Source organism: Sapajus apella, unplaced genomic scaffold, assembly GCF_009761245.1.
Source record: "Sapajus apella isolate SASKATOON/1434 unplaced genomic scaffold, GSC_monkey_1.0 scaffold16, whole genome shotgun sequence".
Taxonomy (NCBI): domain Eukaryota; kingdom Metazoa; phylum Chordata; class Mammalia; order Primates; family Cebidae; genus Sapajus; species Sapajus apella.
The window spans coordinates 31,717,765-31,745,431 of NW_022436956.1; the positions used below are offsets into that span (position 1 = coordinate 31,717,765).

Here is a 27,667-nt window from a genome sequence, read left to right on the forward strand (position 1 = left end):
AGGTTATCGTGTGGAAGAGCTCAGAAGTGGAACTTGGTCTCTTTACCAGGTTATTTTTAACGTCAACTGCAGAGTACTAGTAGTTTCATTTTTTTGGCGGTGACTGCCAGCATCAGAGTGCGGTAGAAGCTTCATGAGAAAGGTGAGGATACCCTAGACAGGATACAGAGTCCTGCGGGCGGTCGCAGTTGCGGGAGTCACACAGCTTCACTCGGCCCAGCCTACCTACGGCTGGCAGAGGCCAACCGGAACCACGCCCCTCCCGGGGACCGGCTCCGCGATTGCGTCACTTCCGATCCTCAGCGATTCGCCTCCGGGTTAGGCTGAGCCTCCTGCTTTCTGTGACTGGTGGAGCTGCCGCGCTCTCCGCGTTATCTCCTGCCGGTGAGAACGAACCGCAGTGTCCACCGGCGAGGAGCCAGCCCTGTCCCGGACAGAGAAAGACGACGAGGATACCTGGGAGCGGGCGGCGGCCGGGCTGGGCCGCGCCAGTGCGGGCTGGCGACTCTGCCCCTCCGCTTGCTGCTGTTTCTGGGAACTGGGTGCCAGAGCTGAGGGGCTTCCAGCGGACAGGGACCCCCTTCCCCGGCTCCCCTGCCCACCCTGCCGGGGAGGGCGGAAGATGCCGGTGAAGAAGAAGAGAAAATCCCCTGGGGTGGCAGCAGCAGTAGCGGAAGACGGAGGCCTCAAAAAGTGTAAAATCTCCAGGTACCATCTCCCCCCACCCTTCGAGCTTTCCTCCTCCCTCCTTTGCTGGACAACGGGAGGAAAAGGAGTCGGGCCCGGCCTATCGGGCTGGGGCTGGAGACAGGTGAGGCCCCTTTGATCGAGCTAGGCGGTAGGTGCCGAACACCGCGAGTCTCCGCGCCCGACCCGACCTCGTGTTCGAGTGTGTGCACGCTGGCGATTATGGAGAGACTAGAAGAGCCGCCCACGTTATGAGTCTACGTGCCCTGCAGGGTGGGGAACAAATGCATATGTAAATTGCGCTTGAACTCCCCTGCCCCCAACCGACCCCCAGTCTACTACTCCCTTATCGCTCCTCTGCCTTTTTTAGACTTAGAAGTGAGTACAGATCCGCGGAAGGGTCACTTCTAGAATTTCTTTGTAGAGTGTGAAGAAAGCAGAACATAAGGAATCTTGACAACTATCTTGGGAATGGTAGAAAGGAAAACTTGTATGCTATAATTGGCATCCATATTTAGTATTTGGAGTGGCCTAACCCGGAAGGTCCCAGCAGGAGGCCTTTTAAATTGCTGGAGCCCCAATTTCTGGAAGTACAGTGCCTCACCTATGCCAAGTCCCCGTGTGCAGAGTTGGAAAGGCCCTGCATGCGTTTTGTCTTCTAGCCTTCAGGACGCTGTTAGCTCTCAGTATAAATTTAATAATTTGTGAGCTCTTGTACTGTGTGTCCTCTTGGTAAGAAGACAAGGCAGAACTATGTAGTTGTAGCTCTTTGATCCCTTTGTAGCATATCATGGAGGCATCACAGCAAAATTATATGCTACAAAAAATAATTGCAATTTTGGTGTGAGAATTTTTTTTTTTTTAATTTGAGAGCAAGAGTCTTGCACTGTCGCCCAGCCTGCAGTACAGTGGCGTGATCCTCTCACTGCAACCTCTGCCTCCTGGGTTCAAGCGATTCTCCTGTCTCAGCCTCCCGAGTAGCTGGGATTACAAGCGCCCGCCACCACGTCCGGCTAATTTTTTGTATTTTTAGTAGAGACTGTTTTTCTATGTTGGCCAGGCTGGTCTTGAACTCCTGACCTCGTGATCCGCCTGCTTCGGCCTTCCAAAGTGCTGGGATTACAGGCGTGAGCCACTGCGCCCGGCCGAGAAGTGCTTTTTTAAAAAATACCCATATTAGCTGCCTTTTCATCAATAGCTGGCACTTGATATGACAACTTTAGATGCTGCTATTAAAAGAAGACAGTATAATGATAGAGCTCTCCGTAAAGAGAGATCTGCTTCAACTGTGAATTAGGTGACTTACCTAGTCTGCATCTTCTTTTTCGTAACTGGGCGACTTTTTCCCCTCATTACTGTGTTTTGGTAAAGGAGGCTAAGGAGTATTTCTTGGGCTATTAATGTGAAAGATGATACACTTTTCCTATACCCCTGGTTAGCTAACATTAGAATTTGACATGGTTACTTTAGTAGCTCATATTTTTATGAGATATAGGCAAATTATTATTCGTTTTTGTATTACTCTATCTCATGGCCATCTTAAGTAAATATATCAAAATTATTTCAGCAAAGTATGTTAAGATAGCTGAGCAGGCAGTATTACTAGAACTCAGGTGATACTTTGCACAATCCATTTAAATTTTTAAATATGATACTCTTACTTTACTCAATTACAGAAGTTCTAGCATTTCTATATCATTGTGGAAGGGTAATTATTTGAGTTACTTGAAAATAGTTTCTCTGAAGGTCATTGAATCCTAGAGGCCATTTTGAACTTACCAAATTTTAGTTATTTTATGAAAAACAATGAAAATTATTTTATGAAAAAAAAAAACAGAATGGGCAGAAGCTGGGATTAAATAGTCTTGTCCTATTATTTCGACTATTATTAACTTTTAGGGTTTTTTGTTGTTGTTTTTAATCTGTGAAATTTAATATACCCTGAAATCTTAAGTCATCATTTATCTTTAAAAATCTTTTTAATCTTAGATGATAAAACAACTCTTACTAAAACATTTTATTTTGCAATACTGATTCACTAAGTATCAAAATATACTTTGTAAGAGGTTGTTTTAAAATATGTATCGATTACGCACAAATAGAATTTCTATACAAATCAGTAGTAGAATCACAATAAAGATTTATACATTCCCAACTACTAAGTTGAACTTCTTTGTAGTCTTGTAAAATGTGGGGAAATAACTTACTGATATTTTTGAATTTTGATACTGAATAAAGAGGTGTTTGGGTTTTGTTAGCTGATAATTCTTATGTATAGATTACTGTTTCAAGTTGCAATTACTTAACAACTTCAATTTTTTTTTCCAATAATGCCAACCAAAGAGAAAAAAATGCTTTAAAATGAATTGAAGTGGTTAATTTTGAACTTACTTTTTCACTAAGAGTTGAGATGTGATAAAAATCTTAGGCATGTGTGTGTTTTCTAAGCTATTGCAGATCCCAACCCCCTGCTAGACTAATAAGTGGAGAGGAACATTTTTCAAGCAAGAAGTGCCTGGCTTGGTTTTATGAATATGCAGGTAATGAAATTAATATAAGAAGATATCAGTCATATGCTTTAAAAAGTTTCTTTGGCTTACTCATTTAACAAATTATCTGTTACAGGCTTGCTATGTATTAGTGCTGTGTACTGGGATCAGGGTCAGGACTAAAGATTGTGGGTAGGCTAAAAATTTGTTGCCAATTTAGGCTGATATTTCTTTAAAATACATATTCAGTACATATTTACTGGGAGGGAAGAAACTCATTTACTAAAATAAAATATGTAAACAAAGACAGATTCACTTATTTACTTTCATATGTAAACAAAGACAGATTCACTTATTTACATTCATTGGCTAAAGTATTCTGGAAAATAAAAGGTACACAATAAAACATTTTTTGTATTTGATATTGTGGAAAACACAAAGTATACCATAAAACATTTCTATTTAATATTCTTTTTGGAAATTTTTCTGAACTAATTCTGAAACTTTTAAGGAGACATAGTAAAAGATTTAAACCCCTCAGTTATAGTTAGACAACACATTTACCTTTTCATAATTATCATTTAACAATCCACTTCCACTAGAGATGCAAGGGTAAGTAAGAAAATAAATAGACTGATATTAATACAATGTGATAAATACTGTATTCAGAAGATACACTGTGAGAGTTCATAGGAGGAATATATAACCCAGCTTTTAAAGTGTCATGGGAGTTTTCTAGAGGCACTAACTTAACGTCAGCTGAGTCCTGTAAGTGGTAGATGAAGAGCCCTAGGCCCAGGGTGGGGTTGTGTTTTAGAGGTGAAAGTCAAAGCCAGCCAGAGATGAAGCTGAAGAGTTAAGCAAATATATGCAAAAGAACACTTATTTTCCATTTATACTAACTTTCTCATAAGCATATATGAAATATTTTTCCCCTTAGAATAGTTTTTTTATTTTGGAGTTAACTGAGTTTAAAGCTTTGCTTTTCTTTTTCTTCTTTTTCCTGTTTCCTTTTTTTTTTTTTTTTTTTTTTAAACATCTGCTTCCCTTTTTGGTTTTTGTGGGTTTTTTCCCCTTCCTTTTATCACCATCATTCTGCAAATTTTGTTTAAAAAGAAGTGTATATGTAGCTATTGCCTTGTATGTAGTTCTCATCCACATTAAGGTCTAAAGTGGTGTACTTTGAACTTGAGATATAACATTAGGCTAACTGTATGGAATGTGAGACTATTTTGAAAGGGGGGCAGTAACTTCGTTGTTGGGATCGGCTGAGTGATCCCAAAAGTACAGTTTTAAAATTGTTTAGTAGCAGAACCGATTCTTTCTAGACCAGAAATAAATGCTATTACTGGCATCCCAAGACAACCACTAACCCAATTTAAATAAAGGAAATTCATTTCTTACTGACCTCCATTTAAAATGTCGACCCATTATTCCAAATGCCAGTTTTACTGGTATGCATGTTACAGAATCAAAAGATCACTCATCTTATTTCACTTATAACTAAAGGTTACTAGACACCATAGAAATATAAAATATTTGCCTCAACTAGGAACTTTTCTAGGTAGCATAAGATTCTAATTAAACATTTGTTTACTGTATTAGCATTTTTAATAGCCAAAATAATAATTGCTGTTATTCCAGGAATTGTCTTAAGTATATATTTTTTCTTGTGACTGCTCTATTAAGTAGGTAGTATTATCACCACTTCCACCCCAACTTTAGTTTTTGAGACAGAGTCTCACTCTGTCTCAGGTTGGAGTGTAGTGTTGTGATCATGGCTCACTGCAGCCTTGAGCTCCTGGGCTCAGGCGATCCTCCCACCTCAGCCTTCCTAGTAGGTGGGAGTATAGGCATGTGCCACCACTGCCAGCTAATTTTTTAAATTTTTTGTAGAGATGGGGTTTCACCATGTTGCCCAAGCTGGTCTTGAACTCCTAGGCTCAAGTGCTCTATCTGCTTCAGCTTCCCTAAGTGGTGGGATTGCAGGCATGAGCTACCGTGCCTGGCCATATCCTCATTTTATAGATGAGAAAATGGAGACTTAGATTAATTAATTTGCCCCAGATCATATAGTGACAGAAGCCAGAATTCAAACCCAGGTCCTTCTGATTCTAAAGTCCATGCTTTTAACTACTGTGCTTTTATGCATTTTTAATTTAAATTTATAATGTTTGTAATTATATATAGTTATAAACATTATGTTTATTTTTTATTTAAACTTTCACTTTCGCAAAGAAAATATTGGTACTCTTGGTTAACTTGTGTTAACCATTCAATAAAATATTGAGTACTTGTTTTGAGTCAGGCATTGTGCTGAGTGCTGGATATATAGTGCTGAGCAAGTCAGACGAGATCCCTGCCCTTGGGGGACTTGCCTTCTAGTGAGGAAGACAGTAAACAGGTATGTAGGCAAGATAAGTACAGATTGTGGGGCATTATAAGGATAAATATGGTGAGGTATAGAGAATAAGGAAGGGTTAGATGGACTTCAGATAGGTCTCTCTGTGGAGACCACTTTGTACCTGATTAGGGAGGAACCATTTGTTTGCCAAATAAACAGTAACTGTTCTGTCTTGAAATAGGAATGTCCTTATTAAAATGAAGGCAATAATTGTGCCTACTGAGAATAATACATGTAAAGCCCTTAGCACAATACCTGGTATATAGTCAGAACTCAAATATTAGTTTAGCATTACCGCATCAGATTTACTCGTCTGTTTTTTACAATGTTCCAAAATTCACTACTCTTATGGAGCTCATGTTGAAGGCGCTGTGTCACTGAGCGTGTTTTTTCCCCCCTAAGCATCTGTTATGGCTGGCATGGTGTTAGGCCTTGCAGATATAGCTGGGAAGATTTCTTTATGGTTATAAAGAAATCAGAAAATTGACGATGTTTTTCTTTTAGTTTTGAAAATATCACTAAACTTGTTACTATGGTATTATATCATGTGTGATAAGGCTGTTGGTTTTGTTCTTTCACAAGACCTCTCATTCTTGAGTGATATTTAAATTAATAATGATTCAATAATATACTGGCCTATGGTAATTAAAAACATGGAAAGTGAAAGGGCAGTTTTAAAGTCTCATAGAGTCAAAAAATAAGGTTGGAATTGCATAGTCCTAGGATAGTACCTAGCTGGTAGAGTGAAGTGAACTAGAAGAATGAACAAAATTATTCCTATAGCCTCTTCAGTTGAGTGGAAACCGAATTATCCAGAAAAGTTAATTAAATTTAGCTCCAGAGGTTTTACCCAGACAGTAGTTTTATTAGAAAGATTGGAAGTAATATTATTGGAAGGATTAACATTTTGCAGTCTGGGGAAAGCACATTGGTTTCAGACCTTGCTTTAGACTTAGATCCGTTACTATTTGCATTGCTTTGACTAAGTCAGTTAACATTTACAGGCCTTATCTAAGTTATAAGGTATTATATCTCTATGTAATCTCATTTGACTTGATTCTAACCAAATTTTAATTTGTAATCATCAAGTAATCCTCCAGTTTCTAGGGGTGCTATACTGATATTTCTTTCTCTTTTTTTTTTTTTTTTCTTTTGAGACGGAGTCTCACTCTGTTGGCCGGGCTGGAGTGCAGTGGCACCATCTTGGCTCACTGCAACCTCTGTTGCACGGGTTCAAGCATTTCTCCTTCTTTAGCCTCCCAAGTAGCTGGGGTTACAGGCGCCTGCCACTGGGACTGGCTACTTTTTGTAGTTTTAGTAGAAACAGGGTTTCACCATCTTGGCCAGGCTGCTCTTGAACTTCTGACCTCGTGATCAACCCGCCTTGGCCTCCCAAAGTGCTGGGATTACAGGCATGAGCCACTGTGCCTGGCCTATACTGATACTTCTTGACATCTTCTTCAGCTTTCTCTTCTAGTCACTAATGGCAACTTTGAGACCAAGTTTGTTTTTTTGATGCTTTTGAAAAATTTACAATATATTCTCATCATGGCTTTAAAAAAAACCATTTGTCTTTTCCCTTAATTTTTAATTGTTTATTTTTTTTTTGAGACAGGGCCTTGCTCTTGCCCAGGCTGGAGTGCAGTGGCAAGATCATGGCTCACGAGGAGTAGCCTCAAACTCCTGGGCTCAAGCAATCCTCCCACCTCAGTCTCCTGGGTAGCTGAGACCACAGACTGGCACCACCACACTTGGCTATTTTTCTTCCCTAGAGACGAGGTCTCCCTATGTTGTCCTGGTTCGTCTGGAACTCCTGGGCTCAAATGATACTCCCACCTTGGCCTCTAAAAGTGCTGGGATTACAGGCATGAACCATCACGACTGGCCCCCTAAAATTTTTAAATCTGATTTTTTATTTCTTTGTCATATATAAGAATACTCAGTTACGCATTTTTAACACCTTTATTGTATATGTATGCCTTTTAAATTACAAAATTAACACATTCTCATTTAAACAATTCTCCAAGTATATAAGGAAGAGAAAGTGTCCTATAATTATCACCCCCTTCACCTTTTAACACATGAATGTATTGTTAGTACTTATTTAAACCCAATCACATTTACCGTGTTACACAAAAAACTTCACAGCGGTTTTAGTTTCAGACTATGTATTAATGTCATCTTAGCAGCCTGGATCTCAGGCAGCGAGAATGTATTGACTTTGCATTGTGCTTGTAACCTATAGATGGTGCCATCAAAGCTACCTGAACAGCGTTGGTCTAGTCTGGTTTATAAAGCTCGAGGATTTTCATCCTTTATAAAGGAAAATATAGGCTTCTCTTGACTATTAAAGAATTATATTTCAAGATTATATTTTCAAAATCCCATATGGTAAACACATTTCTCTCGTATTATTACAAAATTTCTTTTTTAGTCTTATCTCGTCAGAAAGATCTAGTGATGATGTAATTACTATATTTTGGGAATCTGGTAACATTTTGGAAAAATGATAATTGATGTATTGACTTATTAAGGTTACTAAGGGCATAAAATAAGGAACAATTTAGATACCAGTAATTAATTTTTGGACAAATGATAGATAGTAGCTAATTGAGAGATTAAACTTTTGTTTCTACCTTAAGATGACATTAATACTTACTGTCTGTTTTAGAACCAAGATGATAAGAAAAATAGCTCTTTCTGGAAATGGAATGTAGTAATTTCCATAAGTCATTATTTTCAAAATATGTTTATATTTTTCAGTAAATAAATTATATTTGAGTATATTTCAAAAGGGTAATAAATGGCCTGTTTTATAAGTGAACATATTCCCTTTCTGATTACTGTATGAACTTTCTGTTGGTTCTGACAATCTAGATTAAGAAGCTCCAGCTGCCTTATGTTTTTTCATATTCATGCATTGTCAAAAATTTTATTCAGAGTAGGCGCTCAGTAAATGTTTTTTTAATGGATAGGTTTGACTTTTTGTACTAACTCATGATTGATACAAATGGAGTATTTCTTTGCTGCTTTTTAAATTTTCTTAATTTCATATTGTAATGTGGTGTTCAAAGAATACTTCACAAATTTTAAATTTAAATCTTGTAGCACATATTTATACTTATCAAAGCTATGCCAAAATTCAAATTTAATGATTTGCAAAATATTATGGTGTATTCATGGGTACCTTTAGCATGGTGGTTTATATTTTATGTTGATATTATAACAAAATATGTAAATTATTTTTGTCTTTGAAGGTCCTGATGAAGTTGTAGGGCCAGAAGGAATGGAAAAATTTTGTGAAGACATTGGTGTTGAACCTGAAAATGTATGTTTTATTTCTAAGTAGAATGGCATAAAAGTGGGGTATAGCATATTCGTAAATTTCTAAAAATTGGGACACTTTAATCTTTTATGAAGATTTTATTTCTTCATGTTTAATATTGTAAATTTGCATTAGGGTATTTTTAATCAGCTTCAGTTGGGCAAATGTGTTCTTTCTTGATACAAATTTTATATGTAATAGAATAAGAGATTCTACCTTCAGAAACTGTTGGAACTTTTTACTTTTAAGAAATTGGCACATCTCAATTTCTTTATATATAGTTAATTCCAGAGGTTGTACTCTTTAATAGTTGAAGGATGGAAGTAGTTATGTAAAAATTGCTCTCCATGATAAATACAGACATGATTATCTCTATGCTGACTTTTCCCCTATCCTTTATGTTCTGTTCTTTCCAGATTATTATGTTAGTTTTAGCGTGGAAATTGGAGGCTGAAAGCATGGGATTTTTTACCAAGGAAGAATGGTTAAAGGGAATGACTTCATTACAGTAAGAATTTTTTTTAAAAAACAAATTTGATGGCCTATTTGAAGATCTTAATTGATATTTTGTGCTTCATAATTTTCAGGAGTAAGGTCTCACCTTAAATCAAATCTGTTTGATCTATAAAATTAGTTTGGGGACTGAAAAAATTATATTGTGGTCTTGGCAAATGAATAGGTACCCCATGTTTTATATTCTCTAAGAAAAAAACCTTAGTACAGTTCTATTAAAATTCTTTGATTCTCTTGGTGAGTGACTTAAAAGTTCATTATCAAAGACCTATTTATTTACAGCTTGTTTGAGTATAAGGTTTTCCCTCTCTGAATACAGAATTCTACGGCCTAAGGAATATATTTGTTGGGCAGCCCTAAGTTTTGGGGCCTCCTCTCTCCCTTCTTCACTTTTATATTTGACTTTAAAAATTTGAAGATAGAGTTACATAACACTTTTATGATTTCTTTATTGCCAAGTGAACTTCATAAAGGACAAAAGTAGAAATGTTGTAACCACTTCGATGCGATCTTTACACATTTTATAGTCCTACACTTTCAGTTTAGGATCCCATCTTTGAACATTTTCATAGAATTGTACCTTATAAAAATAATTTGATTTTGGATTTCCTGAATGGAGTGTGCTTAATTTCAATCAATTAGTAACTTTGTGTTAATTTTCTAGTATCATGTTTCTAATGTTCCTGCAGGGTATTAGTTAACATTCTAAAATAGAGGAAGCATTAATTTAAAATATTTTTGAGGCAAAAACTGGGACTTAATTAGCTGTGTGGTTTCCTGTTGTGATTATGCTTTCATTAACACTTAATAATGATTCCTTATTTTTGGTCTGTCTTTAACTTTTTTTAAAAAAGTATTTGTTTATATTGCACTTAAATTTTTAAATTTGAATTTTCAGTGCCTAATGATTTATAATCCTCTGTTTTAATAGACATTAACATGTAGACATGTAGATATTTTATATATGTATTCTTGGGTAAAAGCCTTTGTTCGTGTGAACCAAATCATAATTTCTTGAATGAAATGCAAAATCAACCCTCCCACTTCCATTTTTTCAATAGTCTGAGATCCAGAGAGGCTAAGAAAATATTTGGCACAATTCCTTAGTAGTAGTGCTTAGTTAGAACCTAGAATTCAAATTTCCTGATTACCAATCTATAATACTGTATTCCTACTATATTGCTATTTTCTACATAAATTAGCATTCCTTATAAAACAGGGAACCCCTATTTTTAAAAATTATAGCATTTGCTACCCATACATCTGCGTGTCATAATATGCCCAGATAAATACGTCAGTTCTGAAATTCCTTGGATTATTTCTCACCATTTAGTTAGCTTTTTAGAGAACAATTAAATATACAAAAGAATATGCAAAGAATATTGGTTTTATACAACTCAGTGGGTTTTATTAAGATTTATGTTATTATATCATTCATTAATGTAAGACATTTTATTTGTCATTATAAGTGGGTTTTGGACTATCACTACTACTACTTTTTGGATACTGCTTTTTGAAGTATCTCAGCTAACAAGTGGCTGTATATTTGTAAACGTTAAAGTTTCTTATTTATGTTTTTGCATAAATTGATACCATATAAAAAGTCTGTATATAACAAAAATGTGAAAGCACAAAGCATTTCTAATATATACTTCTGAATAATTAACATCATGTGGCCGTGGGTACGAGAACCGAAACTGACTAGCCCATGAACATTTTTTTTTTTTTTTTTTGAGGTAGGGTCTCGCTCTGTCACCCAGGCTGGAGTGCAGTGGCGCGATCTCAGCTCACTGCAACCTCTGCCTCCCAGATTCCAGTGATTCTCCTGCCTCAGCCTCCTGAGTAGCTGGGACTACAGGTGCATGCCACCATGCCTGGCTAATATTTTGTATTTTCAGTAGAGATGGGGTTTCACCGTGTTAGCCAGTATGGTCTCGATCTTCTGACCTCATGATCTACCTGCCTTGGCCTCCCAAAGTGCTGGGATTATAGGTGTGCGCCACCATGCCCGGCTGAGCATGGTTTTTATTAGCACACCTTTCCTATAGGAAGGTCACAGGGTATACAAAATAAAAGCAATTATTCATCACTTAGTATGTCCCAGAAGTTTCTCTTTTACTCATTTATTATTCTTTCCCCATTTGCCTGGAATAACATACTGTAGAGCCTTGAAACTACTGAGGAATGCTTGAAGCGAGCATTCTTTACCTGGAAAATAGTTGGTTTCCCCCCTCATGATCTAGATTACCATGTAAAATACAAAGTGTTTGTCCTCAATTAGCCAAGTCTTATTACTCCTTGAATTTTCTTTCTTTTTTTTTTTGAGACGGAGTTTCGCTCTTGTTACCCAGGCTGGAGTGCAATGGCGCGATCTCGGCTCACCGCAACCTCGCCTCCTGGGTTCAGGCAATTCTCCTGCCTCAGCCTCCTGAGTAGCTGGGACTACAGGCACGCGCCACCATGCCCAGCTGATTTTTTGTATTTTTAGTAGAGACGGGGTTTCACCATGTTGACCAGGATGGTCTTGATCTCTTGACCTTGTGATCCACCCGCCTCGGCCTCCCAAAGTGCCGGGATTACAGGCTTGAGCCACCGCGCCCGGCCCATAAAACTCTTTAGAGCTATGTTAGTCTGTTAAAAAACAAAGAGTCTGGTAGTTTAAAAACACACTGTTCAAGGATCGTAGACTATAATAATCATGATTAGTTATCTATATTGTGTAATGCTTTATAGTTTGCAGAATACTTTTTAACAGTTGTTTATTTTTATTTATATAGGCTTTCTGTAACTGAATTGGCCTTCCTTCTTGTGTGAAAGACTTTGTGGGTATATGAACTTGCATGTAAATAACCTAGAGTAGCCATTTTCTAAGTTTCAGGAGATGAAATTTCCATGTGCTTTTCACATATATTCTTCCATGTAGTTTTCATTTTTGTTTAATAATAGCCAAATGTCCTTGCAAATCTAAGATGTTAATTTTTTTTTTTTTTTCCTCGAGACAGTATCTGGTTCTGTTACCCAGACTGGAGAGCAATGGCACAATCATGGCTCACTGCAGCCTTGATGTCCTGGGCTCAAGTAATCCTCCTGCTTCAGTCTCCCAAGTAACTGGGACCACAGGAACATGCTGCCACACCTGGCTAATTTTTTTTTTTTTTTTAAAGAGACAGGGTTTTACTATGTTGCCCAAGCTGGTCTCTTAACTCCTGGGCTCAAGTGATCCTCCAGCCTTGGCCTCCCAGAGTGTTGCAATTACAGGCGTAAGCCACTGTGCCCAGTATTAATTTTAATTTAATTTTGTAGTTGTTTATATTAGATAGCTATATTATGTAAGGTACAGTATCACTTACTGGTGATCACAGCAAGGCAAAAGATGCAGCTTTTGCCCTTTAGTTATATTCTGCTAGGTCAGGGAAAACAAACATTACAATACGATAACCCAGCCAACCTTTTTGGTGCCAGAAATCAGTTTTATGGAAGACAGTTTTTCCATAGATGGGGCAAGGGAGAAAGGAGGGTTGGCTTCAGGATAAAACTGTTCCACCTCTGATTATCAGACATTAGATTCTCATAAGGAGCATGCAACCTCACATGCATAGGTTCGCACTCCTATGAAAATCTAATGCTGTTGCTGTTCTGACAGGAGGTGGAGTTCAAGTAGTGATGCTTGCTCACCCACCTGCCGATGACCTCCTCCTGTGCAGCCTGGTTCCTAACAGGCCCCAGACTGGTACTTATGCTCAGCCCAGAGATTGGGCACCCTGCTGTAACCATAAAACTAGGTAGAATATGACAAGTGCTAGAGTGGAAATATAAGATACTATGAAAGCACAGATGCTAGTAAGGTCAATTTCAGCTGAGTAAGTAGGTAGATCTTTTATAGGTGTGGCCTGTGAACTAGAATGTGAGGAATGATTAGGATTTAGTTGGTTGAGGATATAGGAAAATGTTTCAGAAGAGGGAAATTGTGAGCAAAGCCTTGAGGAGGAAGGAAAGTAAATGTTTGAGGGAAGTAGTTTGATTTCTTAGTATTGTAAGGTACATAAAGAAAATTGCCTTGGAATTGTAGCTATTTTGAGTGATGGCTTCATTGTGGAGGGCTTTAGCTAATATGTTGAGAGAGTTTAAATCTATATTACAGATATTGGGAAACTGTCAGATTTTAAAGCACAGGAATCTTAAAAGATTTTTGGGATAATTTTCAATGAGCAATTGTTTTTAATAAAGTCATAGTCTCTTTTGAGAGTCTTTGGAGAACTATGGACCTCATTCCCATTAAGAGGCACATGTACTGCTATACACAAAAATTTGATGTGCTATCAGGAGGTTGTGAAATTTCTCTTCCTTCATCTGTAGATATGAGGTTCCAAGGATGCTTGGCAAGTTTTTGTTCTGGCATACTGTACTAGAGTGGAGGTCTTTTCTTACATCTGCTAGCTGAAAGTCTGGTGTTGGAGCAAGGGTGAAATACTATGCCAGTGGAGAAAACTGAACATAGACTTTTGAAAAGGACTGTACTTGATTATTGATACTGAAAAAAAGACAAGACAATAGCATCTGACAACAGTGTTAGTAACTAAGCTGCCTGCCAGTAGGCTGCAGATTGTAAATCTAGTATCTGTATTGAGCCCTGGACTTTGAAGTTTAAAGGGAATGGTGTGGCTTGACCGTCTGAGAGAGAAGGGAATAGGGAACATTTATATGATTTTTTTGGTGGGGGTGGAAGAGAGGCGTAAAGGAAATGCTATCTGTCATGTCATTCATTTAGCATTTGGGGCCCAACTACTAATTGCCATTAGCATCACTCCCCTCTGTTGATGACAATTTCAAAATGCCTCTCTGAACATTTTCAAATACCGCAAAAAGTAGATGGTATTGTTTTGGTTGAGAAAGCTTAATTAGAGGAAGTTCTAAATCCAGAACTTTGTGACACAGTTCTTCATGTTACACATCAGTGTGTCACAGCATAGTCATTGGGACTTATGAATTAGGAAAAGAGCCTCACTTAGATCTAATACATACATGAAACTCTGTTCTCACTTAAAAGGTCTTTAATGAAACACAAATTCAAAAGCATTCCTTTGTAATCAGATGCTTAGCAATTCCAGGAAATCAATTTCCAATCCTAACATTGAAATTAAAAGCCATTTCTTTTTCTAACCACAGTGGCCTTAGAGAATGGTGTATCATATTGTGCCAGTGCTCCCTAAAATCTGTGTGGTTTTATTTGGTCATTATTCAGAAAACTATCTCTTGCTTTCCATAGTATGCTAGTTAAGTATGCATTTTCTTTTATTTCAGAGGAAATATCCTTTTTTCTAAACTTCCCAATTTCTTAGATATTGATGTTAGTATTTTGGAGCTAGATTCAATATAAGAATTGTATTGCTGTTAGTAACTGCTTGGGTATGTTGATTTTACGATATCCACAGTCTTTATGATACTGATAATAAATGTGGAGGTTTGTGCTCTTAGTCTTTTTTCACTCTTTAAAAATATCTGTTGGATTCTTTCTCTGCTCAAGATTTTGCAATAGACCATTAGGAATGGTGTGGCATAGTTTCTACCCAGATGTGTAGTTGTAGATGACTTTTAATCTATTTGCCTCAAAAGAAGCATATCAAGAACTGTGCTAAGCATTTAACACATATATTCTCATTTAATCTTTATGGTTATAGTATGAAATTGTTATTGTTATTTTAAAATACACATAACTGAGGCTGAAAAAGGTTAAGTAACTTGCCTTGTAGTTATCCTACTAAATTATTATTTTAAAAATGAGGAAACAGGCTGAAAAAGGTTTAGTAACTTGCTGCCGGCTACATGGCCAGAAATGGAGAAGCTAGAATTTTAACCTCTCTGTTTGACTTGCAAATTTGTTTTTCCCTTCACTTTATCTCTTAAGCCTATTGAAATTACATGAGTAAGATTGTAACTTTGTGTACCCATTAAATGTAAAATATTTGGAAAAGATTGTAATTTCTTGGATTATGATCTCCTTGGTGACTACTCAGTCACTATGTGCTTTGTGATTTTTTTGATCTACAGTTTACCACCATGTTTCCCCCAGATAGGAATTTTGAAACATTATATAATTAAATAAATATATCACCTACCCTGTGGTTTATTTTTGGTAGTCACCTTTTACTTAACAAATATTTTTGGTGTGCTATGTGTTATAGCCCTGTGTTATGCTATGACAGTGATTTTTAAAATCTGGGGGTAAGGAAAGGAAGAACTTTGACTGTAAGGAGGCATCCTTTATCTTCTTTGCTTTCTTAAGATTTAAGTCTCAAGTCTGTTAAGATTCTGCCTGAGATTTTGTATGAAAGATGTGAGTCACGTTACTTTTTTTAAATGTGAAAAACATTACTTTAAAAAAACCTCAAAGATATAGAAGATGAGGCCCTACTTAAGTCATGGTAGGAAAGGGAGTACATGTAACTAGGTACTTTTTTTTTTTTTTTTTTTGAGACGGAGTTTCACTCATGTTACCCAGGCTGGAGTGCAATGGCACGATCTCGGCTCACCGCAACCTCCGCCTCCTGGGTTCAGGCAATTCTCCTGCCTCAGCTTCCTGAGTAGCCGGGATTACAGGCACGCACCACCATGCCCAGCTAATTTTTTTTGTATTTTCAGTAGAGACGGGGTTTCACCATGTTGACCAGGATGGTCTCGATCTCTTGACCTCGTGATCCACCCGCCTCGGCCTCCCAAAGTGCTGGGATTACAGGCTTGAGCCACCGCGCCCGGCCCTAACTAGGTACTTAAAATGTGGGACCCTCTGAACATTTTCAAGTGATGGTTGGAGATCTTGAAGACTTCATCTCCATATTTTCAAACAACATTATAGTAGCATGTAATCTGAGAAATTTGTTTTACATATACCCATGGTAGAAGTCAACTTTCATTAAAGCATTATTTTTCACATAATGAATAATTTTTGCACTAACAGAAATCACTTAGTGAAATAGTAGGTAATGAATTTCTAATAAGTAGTAAGAATAAATTTTTCTTGTTTCCTCATGAAGCATATGATTCATTCATTCATTCATATATAAGGAATTAGGCCTCTGCCAAATCTGGTTAACTTAACCAAATTTTAACAGAATTTCCATTTCTGGCAATATGGCAGACTGAATGTGTGGAGAAACCATTTCTCATGTAAAACACTTAAATGCTGGATAACATTTAAAAACATCTTTTTAAAAGTATGCTTGGATTTACCTATAAGGAAAATAATCAGAGGCCACAAATGAGTGATGGTGATTCTATAGAGATCTATGGAGCTGGCATTTACCCTGAAGAAACCTACCTTTTCCTAGTCACCTAGTGTCTGGTTGTTGATATGTCATGTACGTTGAGAACAGGGGACACTTTTCAAGCAAGACCTTAATAAGATGGGAATTTGATCAAAAACATTGATGACCAACTTATGCAATGAATGGAGATTTGATGACCTGGACTTGGTTTTACATACAATTAGAGGTAAAGGGATTCTACCAGAGAGAATTCCTAGTCCTCCACCTTCTGTCTTGCAGACTTGGGGCTGGAATTCACTGTATGACCTAAGCCAAAAATGTGTTTTAGAATAAGACTCCCCTGTTTGTAATGGAAGCAGTTCTTCTGTAGAGAAATTTTACACAAACCTCAATTTTTGCAGAAAATGTTCCATGATCATTAGTTTATAATAAAAAATTACTAAACATATTGGAAAATCAATCTTAAAAAATGAACTTGAGAATCAGACCCTTTAAGATTAACTTATGAATTATCAGAATTTCCACATAACTATGGTTACAGAAAAGAGAATGGTCTCAGATATCAGACTCCAAATAATTAAATTTCTGAAAGTGAAAAACAGCAGATTAAAAACTCAGGGGATGAGATAGAAAGAAGATAGATGTAGTTGATGTGTAAGGATCAGTGACCTACAATATCTAAGGAAATTAGTGCAGAGGGGCAGGAGAATGTGAAAGAGATGCTAACAGACATGGAAGATGAATCTTTACTGTTCAATTTTCAGAGTTCTGTGTATTTTCTAGATATTAGTCTTTTGTTGAATCTGTGTTTTACAGACATTTTCTTACATTCTGTAACTTTTTTCATTCCCTTAACAAGGTCTTTTGCAGGGCAAAAGTTTTTAATGAAGTCCAGTTTATTAGTTTTTCCTTTTATGGATTATATTTTTTTTTTTTTTTTTTTTTTTTGAGAGTCTCATTCTGTTGCACAGGTTGGAGTGCAGTGCTGCAATCTTGAACCTCCACCTGCTGGGTTCAAGCCATCCTCCCACATCAGCCTCCCAAGTAGTCACACAGGCATGTGCCACCATACCTGGTTAATTTTTCTATTTTTTAGTAGAGACAGGGTTTTACCATGTTGGCCAGGCTGGTCTTGAACTCCTGACCTCAAATGATCCACCTGCCTCAGCTTCCAAAAATGTTGGGATTACAGGTGTGAGCCTCAGTTTTGATGTACTTTTGATTGTACTTTTGATGTCAAGTCTAGGAATTCTTTGCCTAGCCCTTTATCTTGAGAATTTTCTCTTAAATATTTTTCTAGAAGGCTTGCATTTAATTTTACATTTAAGTCAGTGCATTTTGAATTAATTTCTGTAAAAGGTATGTAAAAGTTAGACATGTTTGTTTACATTTATTTCTGGGTTCTCTGTTCCACTGATGTGTCTTAACATTCTGCCAGTACCACACAGTCTGTATTACTGTGGCTAAATAGTAAGTCTTGGAATCAGATAGAGTGATGCATCATTTTTCAGAATTGTTTTAGCTATTCTAGCGTATTTGCTTTTTCATATAAATTTTAGAATAATCTCCGTTTTACAGAAATATCTTGCTGAGATTTTGGTTAAAGAGCATATAAATCTGGGGAGAATTGACATTTTTACTATTTTGAGTCTTTGAATACTCAGATATTCCTGATATTGGCAATGTCTTTTTTTTGGTCAGTCTTGCTTTGAATACTGGAAGATAGATAATGTCTCTTCATTTTTTTAGGTATTTGATTTTTTTCATCAGTTTTATGTAGTTTTCAGCATATAAGTAAGTCTTTTGTTAGAATTACATCTAAGTATTTTATTTTTACTTCAAGCTATTGTAAATGGTATTTTACATTTTAGTGTCCACATGTTCGTTACTATTACATAGAAATACAATTGATGTTTATATGTTTATCTTGTATACTGTGACCTTGCTCAATTCACTTATTAGTTCTGACATGTTTTCTGTATAGTCCATGGATTTTCTACATAGTCACATTATCTAGAAATAGGGACAGTTTATTTCTCTTTTCTGATCTATGTTTCTTTTGCTTTTTTTTTTTTTTAACTTATTGCATGAGCTAGAACTTCTACCACTACGTTGATAAGAGTGGTAAGAGTAGACATCTTTTCCTCGTTCCTCAGCTTAGAGAGAGAGCATTGGCTTTCACTATTATGTTACCTGTATGTTGCTTACTTATGCTCTATCAAGTTAAGGACACTCCCCTCTATTTTTTTTTTTTCTGAGAGTTTTATTATGAATAGATGTTAAATTTTTAAAGTGCTTTTCCTATATTAAATGATAACATTATTTGGCTTTTTGTGTGTGTGTGTGTGTGTGTGTGTGTATTTGCCTGGTTTTGGTATCAAGGTAATCCTGGCTTTATTAAATGAATTTTTCTTTATCTTTTAATTTTTTTTTTTTAATATTTTAAATTTTTTTAATCTTTTATGATTTGAGAGAGATTGTGTAGAATAAGTTTTTAAAGGCTTGGTGTAATTCTGTAGTGCAACTATTTGCTCCTGGAGAATTTTTTTTGAAAGTTTTAAAATTTTTATTTTATTTCTTTAATAGTAGGGCTACTCAGGTTATCTACTGTATATTGTATGCATTGTGGTGGTGCGTATTTTTCAAGAAACTTAATTGGTCCATTTTATCCAACTTGTCAAATTTATATGTAGAGCTGTTCATTGTGTATCCCTTACTATCCTTTTGATAACAGTGAGTCTGTAATGATACCCCATTTCATTCCTGATATGGGTAAATTTGTCTTCTCGCTTTTTTGGTCAGTCTTGCTAGAGAATAGTCAGTTTTATTGATCTTTTCAGTGTGCTTTGTTGCATTGATTTTTCTGTTTTCAATTTTAGAGGTTTCGCTCTTAATTATTTACTTTGTCCTGCTTGCTTTCTGTTTATTTTACTTTTCTTTTTCTGGGTTCTGAAGGCACAAGCTTAGATTATTGATTAAGGCTCTTTCTTTTTTCTAATGTTTATATTTAGCACTCTAAATTTCCCTCTCAGGAATGCTTTATTTGTATCTCAAAATTTTGATATGTTATATTTTCATTTAGTTTAATGTATTGTTTTCCCTTGAGACTTAACTCTCCCATGGATTATTTAGGTGTTTGATGTTTAGTTTCCAAGTGTTTGGAGCTTTAGCTGTTAACTTTTTGTTATTGATTTCTAGTTTGATTCCATTGTTGTCAGAGAACATATTCTTTTTTATTTCTGTTATTTTTAATCTGTTGAGGGGTTTATGTCTCTGGATTGGTCTATTTTGTTTTATGTTTTGTGGGCACTTGAAAAGAATGTGTATTCTATTGTCTTTGAATGGAGTAGTCTATTAAGGTCGACTAGATCCTGTTGGTTGATGATGTTAAATTCTGTGTGTTTATTGAATTCTATCTAGTGTTTCTATCAATTGCTGAAAAGGGGGTGGTGAAATATCCAACTGTAATTATGAATTTATTTCTCTTCTCAGCACTATTAGTTTTTACTTAACACATTTTGAAGCTCTATTGTTTAATGTATATAAGGTTGCTTAGAATTGTTTAGGATTCTGTGTCTTTCTGGTGGATTGACCCTTTTATTATAATATAATTATCCTCTTTGTTCTGATCATTTTCTTTGCTCTGAAGTTGCTCTAAGTCTATTTTAGTATCATCTAATGTAGAAAGCCACTTTCTGCTTTCTTTTAATTGATGTTTCTATGAGATACTATTTCCCATTGTTTCATTTTCAACCTCTCTATACTATTTGAAGTTAAAGCTTCTTCTAGACAGCATATATTTGGGTCATGCTTTTTTTAATCCACTCTGTCTTATTGGTGTATTTAGACTACTAACATTTAATGTAATTATAGATTTATTAGGGCTTAAGTCTACATTTTATTTTACAGCTCAAAACTTTCCCTTTGTTTCCTTTTTTTATATCTTATATTTCTTTGTCCTTGGACTTTTGCTGATACATTTTTTCATTTTTTAAATTATGTTTTTGATTACTCATTGAAGCATTTGTTTTATAGCTGCTTTAAAATGTGTCAGATAATTCTGAACATCTCTGTCATTTTGGTGTTTGCAAGTATTGATCATCTTTTTGCATTCCACTTGAGATCTTGGTTTGCCAAGTGATTTTTAAAATTGAAACCTGGATATTTTAGGTAGTATATTACAAAACTCTGGATCTCTAGATCTTATTTAAACCTTTATTTTAGCTATCTTACTCTAATGCTATTCTGGCAAGAGAAATCAGGGCTGCCACCTTATTACTGCCAGGTACAGGTAGAAATTAAATTTTCTACTCTGCATCCATTGACATCTGAAGAAGGATGTCCCTTGTGACTGTTGGGCACAGATGAGAGTTCTGGGTTCCCACTAGGCTTTTACTGATACTTTCTTGTCTGAAAGGGATAGGGGTGATGGTGATAGCCCTGACTTTTCACTAGGCCTCCTCTATACAAATCTAGGGCAGAAGAGGATTGGCTGCTTGTTACTACCTGGTGAGAAGAGAAGTTCATGTTGCCCATGTGGTTTCCACCAGCATTGCAGGAGTTGAGAGAGAGGCTTTATTATATCCTGGTAAGGGTAGACATTTTAGGTCCCCATTCAGTCTTTGCTGGCATTGGTAAGAGTTGGGCCATAGTTTTTTTGATGTTTTTTAACTAGAGTGTTTATTTTCTAAGCATTTTCTGCTTTGTGAGGCTCCTCCTTTCTTTGTCTTTTGGCTAAAGAAAAGGCAGGATTTTGTTGGGGCTTTTTGTCTGTCCCCATTGGCATTTCTGGTTACTAGCTTCTTCAGCTCCAATAGTTTGGAATATATTAGGCAAAAATAAACTCAGAGAACTTACCAGCATGTTGTTCCTCAGGTTTCCACCTTTCAGTCTTATGTTTATTTTCTGTAAAATGTCCAGTGATTTTAGTTGTACCTAGGAGAGAGAAAGAGTAAAAAGTACATTGACTGCATCCCATTCAAGTTAGTGCCCCTTTTCTTTTCACCACTTTAGAATCAAACTCTTTGAAAGCATTCATCTGTACTTATTTTCTCCAGTTCCACTCTTTTCATTCTCTGCTAAACCTATTCCAGTAAGATGTCTATCCCTATCACTCCTTTGAAACAACTGTTGTCAAGGTGCCATTTTCAAGTGAATACTAAAAGCAGAAATACACATGCATTTTTGAACTACAAGATCTTTTATTTTAACCTTTAGGTTTGGGAGTACATATGAAGGTTTGTTACATAGGTAAACTAGTGTCACAGGGCTTTATTCTTCAGATTATTTCATCACCCAGGTTTTAAGCCTAGTACTCAATAGTTATCTTTTTTTTTTTTTTTTTTTTTTTTTTGGGACGGAGTTTCGCTTGTTACCCAGGCTGGAGTGCAATGGCACGATCTCGGCTCACCGCAGCCTCCGCCTCCTGGGTTCAGGCAATTCTCCTGCCTCAGCCTCCTGAGTAGCTGGGATTACAGGCAGGCGCCACCATGCCCAGCTAATTTTTGTATTTTTAGTAGAGACGGGGTTTCACCATGTTGACCAGGATGGTCTCGATCTCTTGACCTCGTGATCCACCCGCCTCCGCCTCCCAAAGTGCTGGGATTACAGGCTTGAGCCACCGCGCCCGGCCAATAGTTATCTTTTATGTTCCTCTCTCTTCTCCCACCCTCCACCTTCAAGTAGACGCCAGTGTCTATTGTTTCCTTCTTTGTGTTTGTAAGTTCTCATCATTTACCTCCCATTTATAAGTGAGAATATGTGGTATTTGGTTTTCCAGCAATAGCTTGCTAAGGATAATAGCGTCTAGCTCCATCCATTTTCCTGCAAAAGATATGATCTTGTTCTAAATTCTGGCAAGATTGGTCAAGAAAACAACAAAAAAGCGATGAAGATAAATAATGCAAATAAGAAAATGTTATAAATAATTTTAATCATATTTAAATAAAATTGTATGTGAAGTAATCTAGTTATCAAAGAAGTATGTGACCAAAACATTCAAAAAGAAATAGAAAATCTGAATGGTCCTATAGCCATTAAAAATGTTGGTTTATTAGTTAAAAGTCTTTCTTCCTTTCCACAATACTCACCTGAGTTTGGACAGATGCTAATTCCAGGGTTACATAAGCTTTTTCAAAAAACAGGGAAAAAAGTAGCAATTCTCTTTTTATTTTCTGAATCTTATACACTACAAACTTGTTAACAAAACTGGCAAGGAGAGTAAGAATGAAATTTAGAAGCTAGCCTCACTTAGGACATAGCAAAAACAACCCCAAAACCTAGCAATGTATAAAACAGGTAACATGACCAAATTTGACTTATTCTAGAAATGCAAGGTTTAATTAATTTTTTTTTTTTTTTTTTTTTTTTTTGAGACGGAGTTTCACTCTTGTTACCCAGGCTGGAGTGCAATGGCCCAATCTCGGCTCACCGCAACCTCTGCCTCCCGGGTTCAGGCAATTCTCCTGTCTCAGCCTCCTGAGTAGCCAGGACTACAGGCACGCGCCACCATGCCCAGCTGATTTTTTTGTATTTTTAGTAGAGACGGGGTTTCACCATGTTGACCAGGATGGTCTCGATCTCATGACCTCATGATCCACCCGCCTCGGCCTCCCAAAGTGCTGGGATTATAGGCTTGAGCCACCGTGCCCGACCAGGTTTAATTAATATTATAAATTTGTCCAAAGTGTTTACACATTAATGAAATTATGTTACTACACATAACAGGCCTTTGCATTATTGATTTAGTATAGTCTTAGTTAAATCTGAGAATGCCAGGTGTCTAGAGAGCATGTTGAATACTGAACTTCAGTTTTAAGTGGAATACTGTGGACCATAGTCGATAGCACAATTATTTTTGATTAAAGGGAGTCAGATGGTCTCAGAGGTGGCAAAAGGTGACTTAGGTCTTGATGAGTAATATTTTTATCAGCATGTTGGAGGGAACAGTATTTCAGGTAGAAATAGTGGATGCTAAAGCATGGCTGTGGCATTTGGGAATGGTAAGTTATCTAGTTAGAGCATGGTAAGGTCATCTGGAAGTGGCAGGAGATGACACAGAGATTTGTGCCAAATTGTGAAAGGCCTTGACTGTCTTTCTTCTTGCTAAGCAGTGGAATTTATCAGCCCACTGAGAGAAATCCAGTTGAGATTTTTGAGCCTTCCATATATGGAAGTTGTCATGTCTTTAAAAATAACATGTATGACTTGTTTGCATGCTTTTACATGTATGACTTATTTGAAGTTAGGTGCTTTTCCTGCTTGGCTTTTTGTTTACAAAAATATAGGGATCTCGATTTATGACTGGACCACTTAATATAATGTATTAATTTCCTCTGTGTTACATCCTAAACTTTTAAAACCACTCATGGTTAATCTCTTTCACCAAATTGTTACATAAGAGCTTCCCAAAGAAATGGGTGACGCGGGCATTTTTAGCAGTATATGTAATAAAACATATTTTAATACATCTCTTTTTAACTTTGATTTTATTGGAATTTTTGAATGAGTTTGTTTTTAAGAAAAGTAATTGGACTGAACTTTCATTGATTCCCAGGTTTCTTTTTTTGTTGCATTGGTAGATGCAAGGCAAGAAATTTGTTATTCTAAATTTGTGAATCAGAGAATTTTAAACCTAAATTAACTTCATAAATGAACTCATTTTTTTGTTAATGGATTCCTTCTAAGCTCCAATGATACTTTGGATTTTCTTGATGATATAATTGTTTGATATTTCTTTTATTTAAGGTGTGACTGCACAGAAAAGTTACAAAACAAATTTGACTTTTTGCGCTCACAGTTGAATGACATTTCGTCATTTAAGAATATCTACAGATATGCCTTTGATTTTGCAAGGGTAGGTGCAGTTTTCATGTTTTGTTGTTTCAATAGCTTTTCATCTTGAGACCACACTTAGGAAAACTTTTTCACTTATATTTTAGGATAAAGATCAGAGAAGCCTTGATATTGATACTGCTAAATCTATGTTAGCTCTTCTGCTTGGGAGGACATGGCCACTGTTTTCAGTATTTTACCAGTACCTGGAGGTATGTATATTTTTTTGAATTTTGAAATATTATTTTAAAACTTAGTCTGAAAGTTATACTTTTAATTGAGGAACAAATAGATTTTTAATAGTATGCTTTAAAAAAGCTTGAGTAAAGAAAAAATATATTAAAATATGTACATATCAGTTGTTATTTTAAGATAGAAGTTCATGTTTATAAATATATTTTCTACCTAAGATATTTTCAATACTACCCTCCCCCCATGAAAGAAACCTCCATATTGTAGCACAGACATTTGTCATGCAAAATTAGTTTTTCGGGGTTTTGCCAACTCAAAATGTGACTAAACAGTAAATCTTAAGTAGAGAAATGATTTACAAGGAAGCAGCCCAAGAGAATATACTGGATGTAGAAAATGTTATATATCTTGATCTCATTGGTGGATTGGTGGTAACACAAGTATATACATATGTAAAAGTTAGTTTTATCTTTAAATTAGTACTCAGTGCTCTTATTATTCCTCAAAAATGAAAGAAAAGTACAAAATAGATGATATCAATATGTAAATGCCCATGAGGAATCTCTTAGAAACACAAATAGTTTTAAAAGAATAATAAATGTTCTAGGAAAATCCAAATCACAAAGTTATAATTTGGTTTACTAAATTGAGTAATTTTTTTTTAATACAAATATTTAAATCATTTTTTTGCAGCAATCAAAGTATCGTGTTATGAACAAAGATCAGTGGTACAATGTATTAGAATTCAGCAGAACAGTCCATGCCGATCTTAGTAACTATGATGAAGATGGCGCTTGTAAGTATAACATAATGTATTCCTGTGAAAATAAAATTTCCAAAATCTTAAATGAGAGTATGCATTTGTGTATTATTAGCATAGAGGTTTTAAACTTTGTAATAGTAACTTAATATTTAATCATGTGAGGGATGTGGGAGAAGTAGAGAGTTTAGATTCAGCAGTATTATATAAAATCTATGCTGGTAAATGAAATGTTTTCAATTCCTCGGTAACCAAACATTTTAGCTAGATTTAAATAATTTTTGCATTCAGAAGCTAAAATTCAGCTTTGTTTCTATCTTTCCTGGCATTTCCCTATGGAAGAAAAGTATAGTCATGATTTTTGAGATACGACAGCAAAACAATCAGTGACTCTAGAAAAAGCTTTAAAGTTATTATATAATATCATGCCACCCATTAACAGTATGGCATATCATGTCAGTATAACTTCTCTCTGAAAACTATAAATTGATTGTGAGTAAACTGATAGTGAAATATTTATAATCTTTCAGTCCCTCCAGTTAAAATATCTGTCCATACTCCATAAAACAGGATTTTGAAATAATAATAAATGAATTAGATAAATCAAGTTAATTCTGTAGAACTATATGTTATTTTCAGTATCCACCACCATTTTGGTTGGTTGCGTGTTTTCAGTGTTCAAAAGGGTTGTATGGAAAGTACATTCCTATAAACTTCAACTGAAATTATACACTTTTTTTCTGTGACACTGAAGAAATAAAATAGCAGAAGGGATAACTTTATTTCTTCCTACATGTATTTTCCCCTCTATGAGATGGTATAAAATTTGATATTATTTTAGTATGATTTTAAGGAAATAATACCTAGCAGCAGTAAGCTGGCAGCCCAAAGGCTGTATATGGCCTGTAGATGTGTATATTTGTTTATTTCGAATCAATATTTAAAACTAGGAGATTTTGTATGAAAATAAAACTTTCAGATTTGTTTGAAAAATTTAAAAATTCGACAAAATTGCACCTGTACTGCTTTATAGGAGTCAGAGGCTGGAGCCAAGCAGTAACTGTGTTGGCCTTGCTTTTCAGTTTGATAGTTCACAGTATGCTAAGACCTAGGTTGTTTTTCAGTTGTCAATTATTATTGTACTTGCTCTGCTGTTTTTTTTACAATAGAGAAACATGTCTGTCAAAAGCAAGGGAAAAAGACCACCAGAGGATTATGTGTTTTAAGAAGAATAGAGCAAGCCTATTTCTTTGTGGCAGTGATTTTTCCTACATTTAAACGGAATAAACACTGAACTCATTTAAACTGCCTTCCTGGCAGTTTAATGAGTTTGGACCTCTCCTGCATTATAAATATATATTTTTTAGAATGGTTCTTAACTCATTAGTCAGATACTCATCAGGCACTTGCTTTGTGTTCAGCTTTGTACTACATCCTGTTACTGGAATAAAGCAAGTCTCTATTATGGTTGATCCCCCTCAATAAGATTATACATTTCTTGGGGAAGCAAAATAGAAATATTACCTTAAACACTTTTGAGATTGTTTCATAATTACATGCCAGAATGCCATGGACATTTAGAAAAAGGGAGAGATTTGTATTGAGTCAGTTATTGGAGGGTTCATGAAACACCTTGAGAAGGAAGTTGCTATAGATACCATTGTTCCTTGTGTCTTTAAGGGCAAAAAAGAAAAGGCCAATAAGGTAGCATCATTAAATGGAATAAGGTGGGCAGAAGCAGAACCACCCAAAGAAGGGAAGGGTCAGGCCTCTGTCATTGCAGAGCTAAAGGGGAGTTTGTTTTATAATTGGAAAGATGAGTTCACTGAATTCTGACAAAAATGCTTTCTTTATTTCTAGGGCCTGTTCTTCTTGATGAATTTGTTGAGTGGCAAAAAGTTCGTCAAACATCATAGCAAGAACTATTGTGAAGAAAATGCAAACCTTTTGATTCCCACGTGTATACAAGCTAATGTGATGAGGGGGAGAAAAATCCAACGGGTGCATTTTCATTCATATGAAAGACTTCTCATAGTACTTTTTTTTCCTTTTTTTAAAGGAGGTTTTTCTTGTTACATGTGATGGGCATTGAGCCACACCTCTTCTTAGACTGAATATTGACGTTTTTGTTTTGAGTTATGTTTATAACATTTATTTCAGAACAATAAAGATTCAGATTTGTGACAAAGGCCTTAAAGTGAA

At 35.9% G+C, this 27,667-nt stretch overlaps 1 protein-coding gene and 2 long non-coding RNA genes across 10 annotated transcripts in view; 2 read left to right on the forward strand and 1 right to left on the reverse strand.

Annotated features, from left to right (window-relative positions):
- Window positions 1-284: 284 nt before the first annotated feature.
- Window positions 285-27,667, forward strand: DCUN1D5 (defective in cullin neddylation 1 domain containing 5). Of its 7 annotated transcripts, none has more exons than XM_032285753.1 (8): window positions 285-708; window positions 3,136-3,227; window positions 8,838-8,908; window positions 9,322-9,413; window positions 24,427-24,535; window positions 24,621-24,725; window positions 25,399-25,501; window positions 27,326-27,667. In XM_032285753.1, exons 1-8 carry the CDS (start codon window positions 623-625, stop codon window positions 27,379-27,381), a joined length of 714 nt encoding a protein of 237 aa, XP_032141644.1. In that variant the 5' UTR covers window positions 285-622; the 3' UTR covers window positions 27,382-27,667. The 7 variants fall into 7 exon arrangements, with proteins under 7 accessions (XP_032141644.1, XP_032141649.1, XP_032141648.1 ...); XM_032285755.1 differs by having other exon boundaries at window positions 309-811; XM_032285756.1 differs by lacking the exon at window positions 285-708 and adding an exon at window positions 862-1,161.
- The window catches only part of LOC116556405, a 400,504-nt gene continuing 393,482 nt past the window's right edge, over window positions 20,646-27,667 (reverse strand). For both annotated transcript variants that reach the window (XR_004270978.1, XR_004270977.1), the window contains exon 7: window positions 20,646-21,615. This is a non-coding gene — a long non-coding RNA (uncharacterized LOC116556405). The remainder of the gene's footprint in view (window positions 21,616-27,667) is intronic.
- On the forward strand, window positions 22,371-23,955 carry LOC116556406. The gene is made up of 2 exons (XR_004270979.1): window positions 22,371-23,015; window positions 23,337-23,955. It is a non-coding gene; the product is annotated as an uncharacterized LOC116556406 (long non-coding RNA).

Bases quoted from the DNA above. Each gene is read 5' to 3' on its own strand.
- DCUN1D5 (XM_032285753.1), top strand. From the start codon at position 623: ATGCCGGTGAAGAAGAAGAGAAAATCCCCTGGGGTGGCAGCAGCAGTA. The intron at 9,414-24,426 runs GTAAGAATTTTT...CTTTTATTTAAG, and splicing joins AAGGGAATGACTTCATTACA to GTGTGACTGCACAGAAAAGT. The intron at 24,726-25,398 runs GTATGTATATTT...ATTTTTTTGCAG, and splicing joins TATTTTACCAGTACCTGGAG to CAATCAAAGTATCGTGTTAT.